Source organism: Panthera onca, chromosome A1, assembly GCF_046562875.1.
Source record: "Panthera onca isolate mPanOnc1 chromosome A1, mPanOnc1 haplotype 2, whole genome shotgun sequence".
NCBI lineage: Eukaryota > Metazoa > Chordata > Mammalia > Carnivora > Felidae > Panthera > Panthera onca.
Genome location: NC_138339.1, coordinates 224,243,624 through 224,266,160, shown reverse-complemented (window position 1 = coordinate 224,266,160; position 22,537 = coordinate 224,243,624). Strand labels below are relative to the sequence as shown.

The 22,537-nt window shown below is 35.4% G+C and overlaps 1 protein-coding gene across 2 annotated transcripts in view; it reads right to left on the bottom strand.

Annotated features, from left to right (window-relative positions):
• The window catches only part of TRPC4 (transient receptor potential cation channel subfamily C member 4), a 195,069-nt gene that overhangs the window by 131,053 nt on the left and 41,479 nt on the right, over positions 1–22,537 (bottom strand). For both annotated transcript variants that reach the window (XM_060637296.3, XM_060637297.3), the window contains exon 2: positions 9,712–10,116. In XM_060637296.3, coding sequence (XP_060493279.1) covers positions 9,712–10,089 — 378 coding nt within the window. In that variant the 5' untranslated portion in view covers positions 10,090–10,116. The remainder of the gene's footprint in view (positions 1–9,711; positions 10,117–22,537) is intronic.

The following is a 22,537-nucleotide window of genomic DNA, read 5'->3' as shown; positions in this document are numbered from 1 at the left end:
GGACAAGAGAGAACTCCAGACTCAGTCTGTGACACTCTGCTACAGCGGAGTTGAAGAAGGAGCAGAAGCCAGTGATTCTACATCAAGAATAATATGGTGATTCTATATTTCCTTGGCTTAGCACAAATAATAAATACCATAGGGTGAACTATACCAGATAACCTTTAGAATATCTTCCAAACCTAAACAACTATCTATGATTTTAAGAAAAACAGTTCCATTTTCCATTAGTTTTATTATAAAGGTGTGTGTGTGTGTGTGTGTGTGTGTGTGTGTGTGTGTGTGTGTGTTTGTGTGTGTGACAGAGAGAGAGAGAGAGAGAGAGAGAGAGAGAAAGAGAGAACAAGGGGGGAGGGCCAGAGAGAGAGAAGGAGACAGAGAATCCCCAGCAGGCTCCGCACTGTCAGTGCCTAGTCCAAGGCAAGGCTCGAACTCAAGAAACTTGAGATCATGACCAAAGCCAAAGTCTGACACTTAACTGACTGAGCCACCCAGGCAACCTCACTGCAGATCTTTTCCTGTGATAATTTAGGGGGAATTGAGGACATCATATAACCAGTTTTGTTAAATCATTAACTTCAAAGCATTTAAAATTGGATTAGGACCCCGGTATGAAGGAATTTCTGGATGCTTCTCTGGAGTCAGGACATAGAGAGATCTTTCTATGTTGCTCAAAGATCAAGTTGTACTCCTAGATTACGCCATGTTCTAATGGGCTGGCTGAGCTTGCTGGATATCTGATGGCCAAAGTAACCAGGCACTTTGGCACAGAAAGAGTAAAGACCATGAAAACAGAAAAACCAACTCTCAGATCTCCCTTGGGAAAATTATTCAACTTCTCTGAGCTTCAATTTCCTGATATACAAGACAACAATGTAAAATGGTCTTAAGAGAATGCCTGGTACATTGAAATGCCCAATTACTGTTAACAATTTGTATGGTTATTCTTTGATCTACAACCACCATAGTAAAATGTAATAGAAATTTACAATGCATCTGAACCTATTTGCTTTCTCAAATTACATATTGGTTTTGAGGAAAATTATCGAACACACTGCTAACTGAGGATTCACTGACATTTTGAGCAGGGGGTAATACACATAACATAAAGTCTAAATAAATGCATCATTATTTCTAATTTATACTTTATTCATCACGGTATTATTATATTCAAAATTCACACTTCTATTTGATGGTACTAAAATTGCTTCACAAGTAAGCCTGTATCTCCAAATCAAACAAATCTATCTACTTCCCCTAGGAAAATCCAGAGACCAAGGAGGAATGGCATAATTAGGTTACACATGAGGGGTGAGGTTCCTGCAAAGTTAAATCCACTCCACTCAGTCATGATCTCATTTAAGGGGGGAAAAAGCTGTGGATTCAGTTGGTAAATTTGCAATGATGAATTTCTCTTATCTTGCAAAAACCACCCATTCCTTCTGGGTTGGTTTGAGCATTCTCTCAGAAGGCTATATTCTGTAAACTGGCTCTCATAGGCTCCAGGCTCACAGTTTAGAATTATTGCCAAGTGTTTCTAATACATGATTCAAACAACAGTGACTTGGAACATTGATATATCTAGAAGTTAATTGATCTAGAAAATTACTGCAGAAAGAAAAAATTGTAGTAATGAAAATGAGAGTACTCTTTCTTCCTAACTGCTTGAAAAATTGGTTCTTAAACATTTAAAATTCCACACTACTTAAATCCTCATTTTATTGTGCTTCAGATATTACAGCAATAAAATTTTACTTACCTTGCATCTTACCAGTGAATAAGTAAATATAGTAGGTTGGAAAAGGAGGTATTTTGAAAACAGCTATGAGAAGTTCTAATCATATATTTTTTTTTATAATTCCCAATTATATTGACACCTTATCTATTTGATTAATTATAATTGTTAAATGACTCACTGTTATTCCTTAGTGATTAATTGTTCAAATCACTATAATTAATTAAAGTCAATGAATATATGGCTTACTGAGGCATCATGTTATTATTTTTAGATTTAATCACAACATTTTTAATGGATTTGGGGGGGGGGGGGTTAATAAAAATGGCTCCAAAGAAAGCTTTTCACCAAAACTCACATTTGAAAGATCAATTTCAATCTCTCTTATTTTTTTAAATAAGTTCTGAATTTTTAAAATGTTATTTTTGTTAATTTTTTGAGGGACAGAAACAGAGTACGAGAGGGAGAGGGGCTGGGAGCGAGGGACACACAGAATCAGAAGCAGACTCCAGGCCATGAGCTGTCAGCACAGAGCCCAGTGCAGGGCTTGAACCCATGAACCACAAGACAATGAACTGAGCCGAAGTCAGACGCTTAACTGACTGAGCCACCCAGGCGCCCCTCAGTCCTCTCTTATTTTAACATAAACTCACTCTTCATACCAGCACTAACCCTTCACAATGCATTTGCTTTGGGGAATATGTAGTCTCTTCAATGAACATACGTATTTTTAATTAAATTAAATGTAATAAACATAAAATGATCTAATGGTACCAAGGTGGAGGGACTTAATGAGCTCTCTTAATGCTAGGTACTTCAGTGTGTTAACTAATGTTTCCAACTACTTGCTGAGTAAGGACTATAATCCTCCTTTTACTTATGAGCAAGTCAAGGCCCTAAAACTTAAGGATCTGCCTGAGATTATAAAACAGGATTTATATCCAACTCTTTCTCTCTCTTGATTCTCTTCACTATATTTCACTCCTCTGTCCGAAAGCAGAGAATAAGGGCTCCATTTTGTGTACTTTTACGATGGAATGGAAATGTCTCAATGCTTGGAGTTTTGTTTAATTGTTTGAGGTTTTTTTTCCCCCCCACTTGATTTTTAGAAAAAGGCTAAAATCCCTTTACTCTTGTGGGTTCCAAACATATTTAATGATGATGATGATTATTTGACTTTCATAGTAAGCGTGGTATGCTGAAAGGGAAGAGTAGGGGCATGTGGCTCAAAGGGATTATTTATAATTGGCTGGTCCTTGAGAAGAATAAAATGCCAATGTAACTTATGGAAGTTAAATGGTGCATTATTTTATGAGTCAGAATGACCAGTTAGCTTATGCTACATTGTCATATTAACAGTACACCATAGTCTGTCTTTTAAAAATTCTTCTATTTGGGACAGAATTATTCATATCTCTCATGATTGCCATTTGCCAGCTGACTAAACACAATCTATGCTCCATGTTAGATTAACTTTCAAACTCCCTGCTGTGGAATAATAAGACTCAATTTAATTTTTAGACTTCCAAAGTGCTTGTTAATAAAAATACTTTATATTGGTTACTACTTTACATCTTAAAAAGACTTCAAATTGGTTACTACTTTACATATTAGGGGATAAATTTCAGCTTTTTCGTACTAATGGTAGATTTAGACAATATTGTAGACAACCTTTCTGTTGACAGTCCAAATAAGAATAGAAAGTATCATTGATGATTTATCTACTATGTCACACAACAGGGTAATAAGTATTTTTGAGGGAGAACGTCTTTAATACTTTACTGTATTTCTCTCTTGCCCACTTTTCCTCTCAATCTTGTTCTCCCTGAATTTTGATCATTCCTAAGATTACAGTTACGTATATATGTAGGTTCACTTGCTGTCAATATCCAAGCTGTAATAAAAACAAATAGAAAGGGTAACCTCAATTCGTTAACTACCGAGGAAGGTAAATGTGTTCATTCTGTAAGGGGCAGCTCTGAAGACTAGGGCGTAGAGTGTCTTAGCGTACATCTTCCTTTATCAGGCATCAACTGAAGTTCATGGGACTGCAAGAAGGCAAATTACTTGTTCTAAAGCCCAATGAGGAAAACAAAATTAATGCAAGAGTTCAAAGTAAACTTTTCAGGGTATCTATAGTCCTGAGGGAGAAAGCAAATGGTTTCTATCTGAGAATTTTAGATTTCTTTTAAGAATAAAGTTCTCTGCCCAGTAGCCAGAGATATACTTATTAGTACCGATATCAACTGAGAAAACTATTCTTTATTTTTAGTCAGCGGGGCATATTTTGGGTTGGATGTCTATTTGCATTAACATACTACTGCCAATATCCTATTTCAGACCCTGATTTTCAGATCGCATAATAGGCACTGTTTCTAAAGTCACAAGTTGTATTAGCAAATCTACTGAAACTATTTTTAAAAAGTTCCTCTACATGCACTGAAGTAGAAAGTCAAAGAGTGAACTGAATTAAATTCTCCTTTGCTCTCTCTGAGTAGGGTTTCCGATGATTGCATTTTTCAAATGAAAAAAAAAAAAAAAGTCATGCACTCTAGAGGGTAAATTGCCAATGCTTAATTTCATCTTCGCCGCATATGTTGTGTCATTAACATATATCCTCGTTAACAAGAAGGCAGATTATGGCATAATACAGTAATAACCGTATATTATGCTGTTATTATATGTTACCTTATAAAATACCTTTATGCAATTTGAACACCACCAGACTTTAAGAAGTAAATAAATACTATGATTCTAATTAACAGCCAAGAAAACCAATGTGTGGAATGATTGGGAGATCTGTCCTCTTAGAGAGTGGTGAATGGGGCTGGAAGTCAGCATCTCTATCCCTCAGCCCTGCTCCTTCCCAGCACTTTATAGCTGCTAATGACTTTGTTATTCCTTAGTATTTATTGAGCATCCAAATGAGAAATGACATTATAATATTCAAGATAGAGACACAGCCTGAGTATAGAGATCTAGAGACTCTTGTAAATTTATCTAACTCATATCCCAAACTAGGATAATTAATGATGTAAATGATTCCCATTCAAACTGTTGTAGTGCCTATAACTGGGAAGCATACAGTTATCTTTCATGACTCCTGAGTTCCAGCACTGATATTTCCTGCTTTTGTGATCTGGAACATGTCAATTTTACCTTTTTATTCCTTCATTTCTCCATCTATAAAGGGGGATAACAATAGCACCTACCTTCATACAAAACTCTTACCACAGTTCTGGGCATAGTGACAGGCTTAATGAATATTGTCTAGCATTATTACTGTTTTTATAATTATTATTTTTATTTTCACCATCATCATTCAGACTATCTCAAAGTTCATTGCCAGCTATGAACCTGGCATAGGTACACATGGGTATGTCCTATGGGTACATACTGGGAACGTCTTTCCCTCTTTTGTAAAATGAAGTGATTGGGTTAGATAATCTCCAAGATCTCTCAAAGTTATAAAATCTGATATTCTTTTTAGTCGAGCTCTAAAACAAATTTCTTCAACTGAAGTACTCCAGGCTTAACTGTTGAACTAATCAGTAATGTTTAGGAAAATTTTTTTTCCCAAAGAAGGGAAAAATATAATAAACATATTAGTGAACCTGGGAGACTCTCATATACTAAATATCACGTAATCATTAGTATTTAAGGACATTAATTTAAATCTCCTGAAACCCAGTTTGGCACAGTAGAGTTCAAAACCTAACCTACGATATACAACCACAGGCATTTTCTAACTTTCCACTTCCTCTAAGTCAGTGGTTCTTACAGTGCTGTCTCCAGACCAGCAGCATTACTATCACCTGAGTACTTGTTGGAAATATAAGTTCCAGGGTCTCATTCCAGATCTGCTGGATCAGAGACTCTTGGGGTGGGATCCAGCAGTCTGTGTTTTATTAAACCCTTCCAGTGATTCTAATGATGCTGAATACTGAGAACCACTTTGTAAGTGAAGAATGGAAGAGAAAGCTCTGTTTCTGATAAACGTTTACTGAAGCAGTTGAAAGTGTAATTGAGTGTGGCCTTGAATCTGGCCTTAGATGACGTCAAAGAGAAAGGTCTGCTAGAAATAATTAAAAGTCAAGTAACCAATCAATTGGCTCAAAACGGGGCTAAAAAGTCACTGTCAATTATTCCCTGCAGAGAAGTAAGGTACTCAGAGGGTTAAAGAAAAGTCCAATAGAATTACCAGAGAATATCAGAGTAATTGTAGCAAGGGAGCAGTCTACATGAGAACACATAACGTTCCGTCTTCTTGCTTAGTGTAGAGAACCACACATTCTCTATGCTGTCTACTGGATGAAAGACATTAAGTATTACTCTTTATACTTTGTGATAATAAAATAAAAACAAAACACTAGAACTCAATACCCTGATTAATGTTGGTCTACATTAAATATGGAAGGAAATATTTAATGATCTGTGTCCATCTATTTATCTAGCACAACTGAAACATCTTCATTAGATGCTGCATTGAGAAAATCTTTTAACAGGCTAATAACCACAAGCATTTAAACAATTTATAAAGGCAAGAAGAGAAAATCAATGTCAGAGCGATAGGAAGAGAGATGACTTTATTTGTCTCAATGTCCTCACTATCATCTATGTATCAACGCTAGACCCCTTTCTTAAGTTCAAAATTTCAAATTGCCTCCTAGATGTCAATTTCAATAAAATAAAAACCGAGTATATCCAATCAGGTTCCATAGACTATGTCCCATAGTCTCTATCCCAGTGAATGCTGTTAACTTTTCCCAGGTATATATCCTTGAACACCCTTCCTCCTTCTTCTTCAGGCCCTTCTCCTGCCCCCTTATGCCCTCTACCCACTAATAGTTTGTATTTACCAAATCCAGTCAGTAGAATTCATCATTACCTAAGGATTTATTCCTCCTTCATCTTTTCCATTGTGATAATCTTTTTTTCATATCCCCGTGATATTTTCCTGTTTCTTTTCACAACTAGATCTTAATACTCCAAAGAACGGGGACAATGTCTGCTCCCTAGCGCCCAGGACAGCAACACGAGGCAGAGTAGGCGTATGCAAATTATAAATTGTTCCCTGGTGAATGTACACAAACTAATCTAAAAATCTCATGGCCCCTATGACTTCAGGACGCCATCACACACCGCATCTTTTTCCAGAGAAAGAAATTAATCTGTGAAAAACTTACAAAAGAAGAATATATTTCCTAATCCACATCTGTCACATTTTAAGTTCTTAAGTAAGTGTTCTAATAATCACATTTGTATAATTTTTATATTATATCCTCTTTCTTGACCCATTTTAGGACAAGTTTATCTTTTTTTTTGCCTAGTTGGATACTATTGTTTTCAATAATATTAACATTTGGCTTTAGTGACCTCAACAGAATTAATGGCAATGTGTTCCAGAGTCTTTGGGGGGATAACCATGAGACTAGAAATTAGACAGATTATAATGATACACAAAATGGCTTACAACAATCATAAGAATCATCTAAGCAATTACAATTTATAAGAGAAAGGATTCCTGTTAAGAACATATTGGCTGCATACAACACACTGATTTATGGAGGCTGTTATTCCAAAAGATGTTGGCTGTACCTAAGAGATGTAGTATCTAAGTAAATCACAGATAAACAGCCAAGCTCTAAAGGGATTTACTATCCCCAACCCCCCAGCCTGGACAACATCTTTTGCGTGCTACATTGTATACATTTTATGTTCTCACAACCTCACTTTCATTGTACAATGTACCAGGAACTTTAGGGGTAGGTTGGATTTGCTCTTTCAAAATTACAAAGTTCAAACAAAAAGATACAATTTTTTGTTTATTCTCAGTGCCTTCACCCAGGAGGAATTCTAGAATGTACAAATAGAAAAGGAAAATTCTTGGCCAGCAAACAGATACAAGAGAAATCTTCCAGAAACACATGGCCTGGGATATTTCTGACTCCTGGCACACTGCAAACCTTTACTGCCTTTTGTTAATAATCAGGGTTCAGATCAAGTGCCTGGAAGGAGCCAGGACCTACTTGTGAGACTAGTTTAGCTCAGAAGTTGAATATCTTCCAACAAACACTCTCATAATAGCAGATATCTTCTCCAGACACCAAATTACTCTGGCCAGAACAAATGTCATTTGCTAAAGAGACACTGAAATGTATGGCCAGTGTTCTCTAAAAAACAGCACTAAGGTTATTTAGTAATAAATGTAAAGAATGCATTTAAGGACAATTTTGTTCAATAGATTTGTTGCAATTTACAATGATCCAAAAAAAAAAAAAAGTTAAACCATTTAAAAAAAAAAGAAAAAGATCCAGACCACCGTCATGACACCTCTCTTATGGTCACCTGTATAGACCAAAACCAAGAGGGTGTACAATATAAGGCCATTGTTATTAGAAACGATAGGCTATGATTGCAGAAGGAATTTCAAAATCACAGGGTGACTGAAGAAGTAGCATCTGAACTTACACAGATGAAAACAGACTTCTACTCACTCCTACTTGTGTCCTGCACTCTCTCAGTGGTAAAAACCTGGGATATAACATATATCTTTAGGTGTTACCATTATTACCTGCCCACTTCTGTCCAGGTGAAAGGACAGACGGAAGGAGAGACGAAACAAGTGAATTTTCTACCAGTAAAATGTTAGCAGTATGATGGAAAGGGAACACACAAACAATTGGATATGAAACAGACAACAAAAAGCCAGTAACCCAACAAGCCGAGTATTGTCCTTGTGGAGTGTGGCTTTATGAACCTTAGGTTCAGCCGAGGGGAAGTGGTGGGCATGCATAAAAACGGACCATAGAACACAGCGAGACCTTTTTCCAGCCATGAAGTTTTTCTGCAAATAATGGCTAGCATCCTGATAAAAGTCCTCCAGGAGAGCAGAAATAATAGTAGCCACAGCAGAACTTGCTTTAAAAGAATGTAACATCTCCTAACGGTCTACCATTGGCAGAGCTTGTGCATTATCCAATATGGCAGAAATCGCTAGAGTGTAATAACACACGTTTTAAGATTTTACTTTAAAAGACATTTTGAGTCACTAAAGTTTGTGCAATGTCTTTGCAATTAGTCTATTAGACTTGACGCAGGGAAGTGAGGAGTTCAGTGTGAGAGGAAAAAGGATCAAACAGACAATTCAGATACAGGGCAGTCACAAAGGGAAGAATCTAGACAGAGAAAAAGATTCCTTATTTGTTTCTGTCCATGATTTCTTCACTTCCTTAGCTGTTAAAACAAACAAACAAACAAACAAACAAACAAACAAACAAAACTAAGCAAAACCCAAAGAACAAAAAAATAGGAAGGTAGGGAAAAAAACACCCCACAAATTGTATGTAGATTTGTGTGCCTTTTTAGTTTATTTTGTACTGATGACACTAAGATATAGCTACACTTTGGCATTGGTAAATTTAATACAGTTAAGCCTATAGTCAGAGTTTAGTTATTTTCTAACAATCCTTTTTTTTTTTTTTAATTTGCCTCAATTTAAAAGAATCCACTAGAGTTTGCTAATGAACAATATCAAAATTAAGTGATAGAATTCACTTTTGCAGTAAGATGCAGAGTCCCAGAATAGGCAAGCAAATTAAACAGGAAAAGAGCAAAAAGAATTCAGCCGGTTGCTGTAGAATGTTGAAAAATGAAAGAGGAAAAATAGCCACACACACAGAGTGAGCCCCAACAGCATTCTAGGCTGAGCATTACATAGAAATATTTCCAGTGTAAGGGAAGCCAACACAGGCCATTTTGTTTTGCTTTAGTTCTCCCTCAAGGTCTGATTTGCCAAGCAGGGGGTGCAGGTGCTGGTGACTGTTGGTGGGTAGTAAGTGTGTATCTACCAGTAATTGTCTATCACAATAGTTCTGACTTCAATTCTTGTAATTCTTAAAATCCGGGGAGAATTTTAACATCCACAGAAACCTTCTGCAAGTAAAATATATTAAAAATGGTGCTTTTGCACATACCTGTTTTTCTCCACTGGGCTTTTTGTGATTCAGTAACAGCTCAACAGCTCCAACAACTTCTTTCCTAATAGCGTGTAATAGAGCATCTCCAACATAGACATTAAAGCTTAAAAGTAGTTCGATGAGCTCCAAGTTCTCATTTTCAATTGCAATGAGGAGAGCAGTTCTTCCAAGAGGATCAATGCAATTAATATTGATTTTAAAATAAATTTCAGCTTCCTCCAGGGATTTCTTGACACTTGCATAATCTCCCTTTTCCACAGCATTTAAGTAGGCTTTTTCTGATGGTGAGAGTTCGGATTCCGCTCGGACTATCCTTAGAGGGATGCGATCTCTGTAGGGGGCATTCACATTTCTTTTGTAATAGAACTGAGCCATGTTTCATGCCATGCTATTTCCTTGTCTCTGAAAGTGCAAACAGAACCCCAAAAAACACAAGGATTAGTGCTAATACCCTTTTTAATCAGTATGTGTCACACTTAACAACTAACTATAATGCCAATAACAACAATTATACCGTCATTCTGTAATCGATTTTTTTCTCCTTAAACAATGGAAATAGGCTTAATAATTATTCAGTTATCTAGAAATGCAAGTTACAAAGTCCTAGTCTAAAAGGAATAAAAAATTGGAAAAGTTACTTTAAAAGTGGCATCTGTCAGAGGAGGTACCTGTAATTTTTGGAAATTATTTACAAGATTTATCGTAAATATATACAGTTTTTAACAGAGAACTCTGAAACTTAAAGGTTGTATCTTTGAGGTCCTAAAAAGGAACCAGGGATTTTCAAATGTATCATTCACTATCGATTTTGCTAAACATATAGATGCTATTGAAATTATGAAATATCACTATCTTAGTAAAATGCTTTTCATTTGTAATGTATCTATTCTTAATGTCACTAAGTACTGACATCAAAGTTAATATGAATTGATGATATCAATATCAATGAAATATCATACTGAGCCTGATAAGTATAACTATTTATCCCCTTTGTAAGTGAATTCACTTGAGGGGAATGAATGTGTATTGATGACATTAATGATCAAGGTGAGTCTAAGCAATTTACCAAACAAAGAATTTAGAAATGTTCATGTAGAGAAAGTTTATTATGAAAATGCTATTTTCTTAATTCTATTACCTTGATATCATGAAACAATAAGCCACAAGACAGAAATATTTTCATTATATAATGTATTATTTGGAAGTTATAGTAAAGATACAGTTGAAGATGAAGGAATTATTTTAAATAAATAAAAGATCATCTTAAGATAGATTAACAAGAATGAAGTCACTGGCAATTATATTGATTTAGTATTATCCTACTGATACAAACTTGCAGAAAAATCTATTATGTTTTAAAAAATTTTTTATTGCTATTAGCTCCTGATTTCATATTTATGATCTGAACTATTTTATTATTCTATGTCATTTATATTCAACCTACATGTTTATTTACATACATTTACTATTAAATTAAAATTAATGGGGGATTCTGGGTACCTGAACATGCATAGTCATCTTAATTGATCTTTTTAGACCTAATCATTTTATGAGTAAATTAACCTGATTTGAATAATACTTTAAAGGTAGATTAAACATGTATTGAATGAGCAAATGTGATTACATTTAATGGAATGTTTTCAATTTGGGAAATTATGCATCATTTTCATGCTACCTCAATTTAATAGGAATTTCCGTTATCAAGTAGTTAAGTTTCACTTTTTGATGTTTCAGATTATTAATCACAATTTCTCAAATATTGAGGTTCAGCATATAATACACACAACTTTTATTTCCTAATTTGTTCCTTTCTGACATTAGGTTTAGTATCTTATTAAGACCCTTTCATAGATGAAGCAAATGTAACAATCTCATAAGCCAGAATATTTTTCTCAAATATTCCACATTTTATTAGCCTTGGTGTTTTAAATGTATAATGACCAACTACACAGCATAATATACACTCATTTCTGCAATTTCAGCCAGCGGGTATTGTGAGTTCTTTAAATGGTAATGTTAATTTTTCAGAGGAGAATTTTCAACTCTATTACTTTTAGGTGTGCAAATTATAATCAAGCTTCAAGCTTGGTATTTGGAGGTCCTCCAGTATTTGGAGATGTTTTAACTCACTAGAATCATGGGATAGAATTTATATAATTTATATTATGGGATAACAAGGACAATTTAATATTCTAGCATAAATAAAACTACAATAAATCAAGATTATTACGATCCTACATATCTCATTATAACTTTCTGATCCCAAATGCCAGCACTTCCCTCCCAATCCATGTTAGCGTCAGTAAGAGTGTGTGGAATCAATGTCAGTGGTTTTCACATTGTAATTTTACCAGGACTACAACATAAATGCTTCATAATGATAATGAGTGGCACTAATATTCCATTTCAATGCTCACTTTGTTTATTTGCTCACTTTGTTCTTACTCCAGACTCTTGGAAAAATACATAAACATTCCTTTTTAGAACTGAATTCAAGCTTTGCCACCAATAGTTGTTTTGCTTAAGACTAATGTTTCAAAGTAACTTACCGAAAGTACAGGTTAAAAGAAGATATGAAAATACACACACACACACACACACACACACACACTTTGCAGAACTCTGTCTGAATTGTTAGTCAAGATTAAAAATCACCCTAGAGAATGGAATATTTTTATTTTATTTTATTGCATTTACTCTATTTTATTAGTGATGATATCAAATAATTAGATAGTGGAGGGGCCTGGGTGGCTTAACAGCGAATGACTCTTGATTTGGACTCAGGTCATCTCAAGGTTCGTGCGATCGAACCCGGCATCAGGCTCTGTGCTGACAGCATAGAGCTTGTTTGGGATTCTCTCTCTCTGCCTCTTTCTTTGTATCTCTCAAAATAAATAAATAAACATTACCAAAAAGAATTAGATAGTAAATAGCATTTGACTTCTCGCTTTTAAAGCACAGGATGGGGTGTGTTGGTGGTTTAGTGGTGAGCATAACTACCTCCCAAAGCTCAGGATGTCAGTGACAATGAAGAGACTGGTGAACAACAGAGAAGGTACTGGAGAAACTGGGGGAGAGGAGAACAGATAATGAGAAATTAGATTTATTAAAATCTATTTCATTTAATCCAGATAATCACCATAAATGTAAACTCCGTAAGGACGGGTTAAAACATGATACTTCCCTGAGAGGAAGACGTATTCTAGTGAACACTGTGTTCAAAATGTGAACTAGGTATGAGACGTTACATTCAGTTACCTGTTTCTCCATCCATAAAGAGGGGCAAACAACACTATCAAAGGAATGAGTGAGAAGAATCAGTGTCAGCGCTGAAAAAGATCTATTAACAGTATTGTCGTCTTTTAGTTTCTTGGGTTTGAAACAAATATAAGACCTCACATTGAGAAAGATAGATGGAATTTAAATATATTAAAATTTTAAATACATTCAATAAATGAAATTTAATTATTTACAATGAATTGCAAAACACACACACATAAAACAATTCTGGTTAAGACTTTAGAAGAGTGAACATTATATAACTTTTCAGTACATAGACTTTAGACAAGTCGGATTATTTGAGTTGCAGGGATACTAATAAAAGGACAAAAATCAAGTTTAACTTTTGGAAACTGTGATAGACGGATGTGACAGTGAGTGTAAGGTGCTGATAAGGCTGATGGAGTTCCTGAATTGACACATTTATCAGCAACTATGGAATTGGTTCTGGATAGAAAGTCTGTAAAAGAACAGGAGGCTCAGTACAGCAAAGATCCTGACCTAAAGCGTGCGAATCAATGCCTGTTCCTGGTCTTGAACTTTCAGAATGAACTTTCTGGAAAGGAGAAGATGTTTTCCCCCATGAAATCACAGAACTGAACAGATTCTTTGATTTCAATGCCCCCTGTAGAACACACAATCCAGAAGTGAAATGAATGTTTCATTGTTATGTTTCAAAGACTCAGAAGAGAGATGGGAAGTGATGGGAAAAAACCCCTCAAATTCTGCAATGTGAATTTTTAATTAACTGAAATTTTATTTTCTGTAAATGCGTTGGGAATTAAAACCATCAAAAAGGTAGATTGTCATCAATCCCAAGAGAAATTAAAAAAAAATTGTCACTAGATATGAGAACCACAATTACCTAAGCAACATAATGATATATAGAAAAAGAAAAGTTCCAATATTTACATGGATCAGAAAGCATATTCCCTAGAGGATGGACTTAGTTGCTGGGTGGAAAGAACAGTGCGCTTCCAAAGAACACAAGGGAAAGAAAATATGCAGAATACAGAAATCTCCACTGTTGAGCAGAAATCATCAAAGTGAAAAGAAAAGTTCCATATATATATATATATATATAATATTTTTAAATTATATATATTATATATGTATATATATGCATATATACACACATATATATTTATAATATATATTATATTTATATATATAATATATATATTTATTTTTTTTAATTTTTTTTTTCAACGTTTATTTATTTTTGGGACAGAGAGAGACAGAGCATGAACGGGGGAGGGACAGAGAGAGAGGGAGACACAGAATCGGAAACAGGCTCCAGGCTCTGAGCCATCAGCCCAGAGCCTGACGCGGGGCTCGAACTCACGGACCGTGAGATCGTGACCTGGCTGAAGTCGGACGCTTAACCGACTGCGCCACCCAGGCGCCCCTATAATATATATATTTAAATTATATATATTATATATGTATATATATGCACATATACACATAAATATGCATATATATATATATGTAGTTTTTTATTCCCTACATTACTGTCAAAGCATTCATGTTTACAGGTTGACTTCATCACACCATGAGAAATCTGACTCCCATTTTTTGTTAGGGTACTACTACATATCTTTAAGTTGCTTTTGTACTTTTCATGGACTCTGGTATGAAATAACATTTTCTCAGATAATTTACTGACATTTGATCCAATTCAGATTTTTATTTTTGGCTATTGGTATAGTACATTATCTCTATAATCTTTGATATAATACACACTCCACAAAAACACCAAATGCTCTAATCTTTGGTACCACTTTGAATTCCAGACCAGTTCCTACTGTCTTCAGGCAAGATACCACGTGAACATTTCAGTAGCTGTAAGTCTTGTACCAAAAGTGCCACATAATTCACTGAAATGTTTTGTGACTTAGCCTGACCAAAACCCAAGTGACTCTTGTTTTGATGTTGTAAAAGCACACTGACTACCAAATTCTTCTGAAAGGTTTTAAGGATATTTCTGTGAATTTCAAGAAGTTCATGCTATATTACCTTATGAAAAGAAAAACACTTTACTAACTAAATATTACAACATCCTAAGATTTTAAAGGAGGAAGTTGGGATTATGCTTATGTTTAAAATGGAAGCCCCTTATGATTTTACAAGTACCAAACTTAAAACTAAACCCTAAATATTCCTATTTAAAAACAAAACAAAACAAAACAAAACAAAACAGTACCTAGGAGAATGCATTTGCAGGGCAAAAAAAAAAAAAAAAAGCTATTTATCTTGATTTTTATCTCATGGGATTTAGAAAACATGTTTTAGAAAGTATATATAGCTGTCAGAGTTTGAATTTCCACCCTGAGAGTTAGAATGTGCATTGATATATTCCTGTTTTTCCCTCCAATTTCAGAGGAAAGGATGCTCTCTCTCTCTTTGCTCAGGCTGCGAATCCCGCTGCCTGAGGAGTTTTCAGTCATTGCCACTTCTCTAAAACCTTACATCAGCCCCTTCCTTCTTTCAGACCTTAAACTTTTCTCTGCATACTGAACTCAGATATATACAGGTACCTAATTTTCAGATAGGTATTTTTTAAAGTAGGTGTAAATGTTTTCTCTGTATTTATTTGTTAATTTTTTCATTTTATTTATTTGAGAGAGAGAGAGAGAGCACAAGTGGGGGAGAGGAGCAGAGGGAGAGAGAGAGGGAATCCCAGACAGGCTCCACACTCAGCGTGGAGTCTAATACGGGACTCGATCGGACAACCCTGGGATCATGACCTGAGCCGAAATCAAGGATGCTTGACACACTGAACCAAGAGGCGCCCCTTTCACATAGTTATTTTAAAATTCTAATTATCTTTGGCAATTATCTCTCTCTCATCTCTGATTTTCTTTATTTTATAAAGTTTAACCTTATCTCTCATTTACTCATTTACTCTCCCTAAGATAGTACTTATTGCCATCATGGAATAAATACTTTCCTTAAAGTCAATCATGTCCTGCTAATTGCCAGATTCATTTTGATGCTTTTCAGGCCACATGATACTTGGCTTTCCAGCAGCCTTTCTAAATAAGATGTGCCTCCCCTTGAGTTCTCTGATGCTCTTCTGTAATGTTCTACCTTCTGCCTACACGTGATCTCTCTCCGTAGTCCCCCAGCTTGTTTTCCTTCCATCTAAAGCCTAAATGTTGTTAATACCAGGGTTCTGCCCATGGCTCTTTTCTCCATTTGTCACTCTCACTAGCAATTTTCATCTGTTACTCATTATTCAAAATGTTCCATAAAACCCATATATGTTTTTAAAGTCTGCTGTTATGTTTTCAGTATGTTCTAAAATCCATGTTCCCAGGCCATACCTCTCTAAAGTTCTAGACACATGCTGTCCAGTATGGTAGCCAGTAGTCACATGTGACTATTTAAATGTAAAGTAACTAACATTAAATCATATTAAGGATCATTTCTTAAATCTTACTGGCCATATTTCAACTGCAGTATAGCATTTCCTGTGTGTAATGCTGACTGACTTTATCTCCTCATTATTATTGGCTACACCAATATCCTTCCAAATCATCTCACAGATATTATTCTTGCAACCTCTCTAGCCTCCACAATGTCAGATACCTAATCATGCTAAAATGTAAATCTGATCAAGTCACTCTCTTACTTATAACTCATAAATGACTGATAATCATTCACAGGAAAACATACTAACTTATTACAGAGTATTGGACTCTCATGATCTGGTTTCTAAATGCCTTCTTGTATGTATTTCCCAAGACTGCTCTTGGAAAACCGTATTTCACATTGACAAACTACTTGGCTACTAAATCTCTAGGCATTTTCTCATACTGTTGTTCACAACAGGAATACCTTTCCTTCCCTTGAGCGTCTGGTAACTCCTGCCAAGTTTTAAAAACTCCTGTGAAGTATCATAGCCTTGAGGATTTTTCTTCCCTTCCTCCTAAAGAAGGGTTATACGGCGTTTTTCTATGGGTCTTTATAAACTCTGTGGACCTCTTAGATTTAGAACTTTTCTTATTTACTGTATAGAAGACATCCATATGTCAAACATTGGCAATACCATGGTGAATGAAAGCCAAAATCTTTGTACTCATAGAGCTTATGATCCATGGAAGAGGATCCACAAAAATTTAAAAAGGCAAAGGTGCAAACTGAATAATTACAATTTTGTTAAGGTTATAATGGAAATAAATGGTGAGAGGCTATGGAGAAGCATGGCACAGGGGAAGAAGAGATGGAGAGTTGCATGAGGTAGGGTGGTCAAAGGTGGCCTCTCTGTGACATGAAAGATGATAAAATGCTAGCTAGATAAAATGTGAACAGTGCAGAGAAAACCATTACGTTAAAAGGATCTGAAAGTGAGAAGACGGCGAGGCAGGAGGAACATTTTAGTGTGTGGAAGAGGCCAGCTTGACTGGAGTATAGTGAGTAAAGGAGAGAATGGAGGAGGTGACTCTGCAGCCCACAGTGTGGGGTATGAATTTTGGAAAGCATTCTAAGCATAATAAGTTACTGAAGGGCTTTGAGCTGGGGAGTGACTTGATCCAATTTCTGTTTTTAAAGGTCACTCTGGCTGCTAATTGATTTGGAATTGTGCAAGAGTGGAAACTAAAAGATCATCTGCTAGTAAACCAAGTGAGTACCATCAAGAGTCTCTATCAGGAAAGAGTATATATTAACCTCTATGATTAAGAATGCGAAACTCTCGGACTCTGATCGTGGTATAATGCTGATGGGGAATTAAGTGTCTGCCCATATTTTATTGAGTTTACTCATATTATTACATTATTGAATGTATTTTGAGTAATGTTATTCTAGCCGTCTTTCCCATATCTATATTTTTTTCTCATAATTTTGTAGAATTTGAAGTTTTTCAGGAATACACCTGCCATTTGGTAACAGGGTTGCATATATACATATTGCTGTTACTACATCAGAAACATTTGTACTTCTTTCATTGTGTCAAAGATGTTGATACTTGGCGTGTTGACAATGAAAGTGTCACATGGTAAAAAAAAGAAACATTAAGAAGAAATGTGGGGAGAAACTACGCATGTTGCAAATACATAGTATACAAATTTCAACAAAGAAAGACTAACCTAGTTTCAAAAATGACTTATTCAGCAGCAAAATGCATTCAAAGTACCCCACCACACTCAGATCCTGTAATCCATAGCTGACCTTTAGTTTCTGAAATTGTGTATGTGTACGTGTGTGTACGCGCGCGCGCGCGCGCGTGTGTGTGTGTGTGTGCGCATGTGCGTCTATGTACTGTCAGGGTGGTAATTGTTGTCTTTAGCCCAAGACAAAAAGAAATGTATCTTTTAGTGATAGCAAAAATAATATAAAATGCTTAAATTTGGATGCACATATAAAATTTTTGATAAATATATGACCCTTTTATTTTAAAAAATACCACTTACATTACTTCAAGAGGTAAGAAAGGATACTGTGTGGCTTAGGGGTTACTGCTGGTAGTGGCTGTGGTGGGATGTGTGTGGGGGGCGGGGAGAAAGAGAGAGAGAGAGGTAATTGAACTTATATTGCAAGTTATTGTTGTAGTAATATATCAATAGGGAAGCATGACAGATCAGTGCAGGAAATAGAAAAATAATAAATAATGTTGACACAACTGGTTAGAAGTTTTGGAAATAATTATTTTGGAACACCATGAACATAGATTCTAAATGAATTTAAAAGTGAAATATTGAAACAAATGAAATTTCAATGGCGAAGAGTTTTCTAAGCAAAAAGCATTCGAGAAATGACTATGAGAAAGACTTATGCATACAAAGAATTAAAAAAACTTAGTATCCAAACATAATACACTAAATTAAAAGGCAAAACAAGGGAAATTATTCAAAATAAATATGACTGAGAAGAGCTTATTAAATAGAAAAGAAAAACACTAAGATTCAAAGAATAAAAAGACCAGCCTCCTCAGAGAAAAAGAAATCTAAGTGGAAAATATCATTTGAAAATGCATTCTACTTTTCTGACCTCTAAAATGGAGAAGTTTACCAGGACAATAAAAGCTATCGCCTGTAAAATGTGATCAGATTAAATACAAAAGAATAGCCAATACCAGAAAGGATTCGGTGAAAATACTTCTCTTATAAGTTGCTGGTGATAGTTTAAACTGAAAAGGAATTGGAAATATGTGTGTCCATCTTTGGAAGGGTTCAAGCCCTTCACCCTAGGAGTATCTCTTCCAGGAATTCACCCTGGAGTTATATTTTACAAGGCAGGCAATAGTTACAAGGCAGACATAAATAAGTATTTTTATTTATGCACACAAAAGAAAAATAACTGTTATCTATTGTTGGAAACAACTGGAGAGGCTCAAAAGTCAATAATTGTCAGCTAGTTCAATTAAAAGCTGAATATTCATTTAATAAAAAATGTGTAGCTATTAAAATAACATGTTTTAAAGGCTAATGTCACACAAAATAATCGTATTATGATAAGTGCTAATCACGGATAACATTTTCAACACAAGATTAGCATCTGCAACAATGATAAAACTTATAACAAGGAGATAACTATACTCACAATTAAGAAAGGTTACCTATGTGGGGTCGGGGGGATGCCTGGGTGGCTCGGTTGGTTAAGTGTCTGACTCTTGATTTCAGCTCAGGTCATGATCTCATGGTTTGTGAGTTCAAGCCCTATCTTGGGAACTGTGCTGACAGTGTGGAGTCTGTTTGGGATTCTCACTCTCCCTCTCTCTCTGCCCCTTGCCAATCATGTTCTCTCTCAAAATAAATAAACTTGAAAGAAAAAGAAAGAAAGAAAGAAAGAAAGAAAGAAAGAAGAGAAAAAAGAGAAAAAGAGAGAAAGAAAGGTTACCTATGGGTAATAGGTGGTTTTTGTTCTGATTTACATTTTCTAGTTTTTGATAAAGATGATACAATGATTTTAGTTTTTAAAACAGTCAAAGCAGAATACAATGTTCCTCTTTATTGATTTTTATAATATTCCAGAGAATATTGTTTTAACATTACCATGGGAGCTCTTAGCATTTGGGGGGATAAAAGTAGATGCCCCTGTAACCTCTGTGATACACACACACACACACACACACACACACACACACATATATAAATATAAATAATTTATGGCATATAATTTATGATATACAAAATTATGATATATAATGTATATATCATATATATATACATATATATATATATATATATGTATGGGGTGCCTGGGTGGTGGTATATATATATACCTGCGTGGTTATATATATATATATATATATATATATATATATATATATACACACACACACACACACACATATATATATATACACACACACACACATTTATATATATTTTTATATATTTTTACATATTTATATTTATATGCTTATATATATAAATATATACTTATATATATTTATATATATATGGTGGTATATTTATATACCTGGATGGGTGTGTGTGTGTGTGTGTGTGTGTGTATATATATATATATAATTTTTGTGTGTTTAGAGGCTGAATCCACAAATGTTTCCAAATCCATTGTTTTCTATATTCCTAAAACAACCTGTCCTTTTCCTATAAAAAGGAAAGGATAGGCTTTTTTCCCCCCCATTTCCAGTTACTGGAGATACCATGGTGAGGCTATTATCAAGGTTCCAACTTGTAAATCCTGAAGCCAATTTATTTTTATTAGTCCACTGCAGTTTCAGGCCAAGGATCACCTTCGGTGAAGCAGTGTCCTCTCTATCTGAGTGCACAGTCTTTAAAGGAAAATACATGAAGTGGGTGGGAGCGACAGAGGACAATCTGATCAATTGTTTCAATCCTAAAGACAAATTAGTTCACTAGGGTGCATCAGTGTCACATCTGCCTGATGACAGCTGGAAATCTTTACTCCTTCATGTGTTGGTTCAAGTACTCAAAGATTTATTACGGCTTCTTCTGTAGCAGATCAAGACTATTTTGCAGGCTGAGGATATAAAGTGAAATAAAACACAGTCCCCGATGGATGAATTTTTTGTGGTATGTAAATTATGTCTCAATAGCGCATTTAAAATAACAGCAAGAAATCCCAGACCTCAGGGAGAATGCTGTTAGGTGGAGAAGGAGCATTGTCCATAACTGATAGTAAATACCATATGGTAATCCATACATTATAGATTTATATACTGTTTCCTTGGGATTTACAAGAGAAAGCCATTAGTCATAGGCGTGCCATGGAGGGTGTAAAAATGGTTGCTAGAGGAGATGGACTTTTACCTAAATATCTGAGTAGTTATTTCCCTAGTGACTATATAGAAGCAAAGAATTCTGGGAAGAGGAGGCAAAACATTTAAAGGAATGGAGATGAAAAAAAGCTCCTCATTCTGTACTAGTCTCCACTCCTAGAATAAGTGGCCATACTTCTACACAATGGCTTTCCTGTTATGTCTTTTAGAATTTGGTATCCCAATTTTGTTCTAAATCATTTAGTGACCCTTATTGTTTCCTACCAAACACTGTTCCTGTTAGTGACTGTATAAATTTGGGCATGTGAAAGAACGATAGAAAGTCACAGAAAAAGATAATTAAGTTTCTGTGGCTCAGAAAAGTTTAAAAACTTCTGCCAGTTCACACCGCCAGTAAGTACTGCATCCGGAAGATGCATCAAAGGGATGAGCAATGAAAATACTAATGGTTTCAATGGGAAATCAGAGCCAGACTTGGCTCTCATTCTTCTATCTCACATTCCCGATCAACTTTTGGTCTAGGCAGGTAGGAGCCAGAGTTCTACTATGGCTGCTTCTGAATGAAGCTGGTCCCTTCATGTCCCTAGGGACTTTGTTCTTGCCTTGTTGTTTAGATCTCCACAGATTAAGATTTTACTGGAAACCCCAGTCCCTTGAAACAACAAAACAGTAACGCAACAGAAACAACAGCACTTACTGAACACAGTATGTGCCAAGCACCGTCCTTTTACATATATGAACTCAATTAATTCTTGGGAAGACCCCCTGCAGTAAACATTACTAGTGCCCCTTGGGACGGATATTGGGACCAAATAACATGATAAAATCACAAGGGCTTGATACATGTGTTCCTGATCCTATACTCATTTTTCCTTATACTGTGTTACACGTTTTGCCTTTACTCTGTTATTGAATGTCCATTCAGTTTCTCACCAACTGGGTTTTTATCATGCGCCTCAATTCTCTACTATTGCCTTACCCGTGTAGTAAGTGGATCTCGTAATTCTGAACCTCAGTTTCTTCATTACTATTACTTTCAGAAAGTTCTTTTGAGTCCTTACCAACACTACTGGACCTTCCTTAAATGCTAGCCAGTCTCTCAGATCTTACGCTTCTTTGCAAATTGAGTCTTAGCTGTGATATTGATCTGTACTCAAGGTAATGAAATCCTATTTGTCACACCTCCATTGGCTCTTCACCTGCTAAGGAATATTTCCAGGTTCATAGATTCATAGATCCCTAATCTCTTCCTTCCCGCTTTCTCGTCTCTGCCTCTCAGTTAACCTGGTTCAGTTCACCATGGATGCAACCAAGAAAAGGTAGCATTATTTA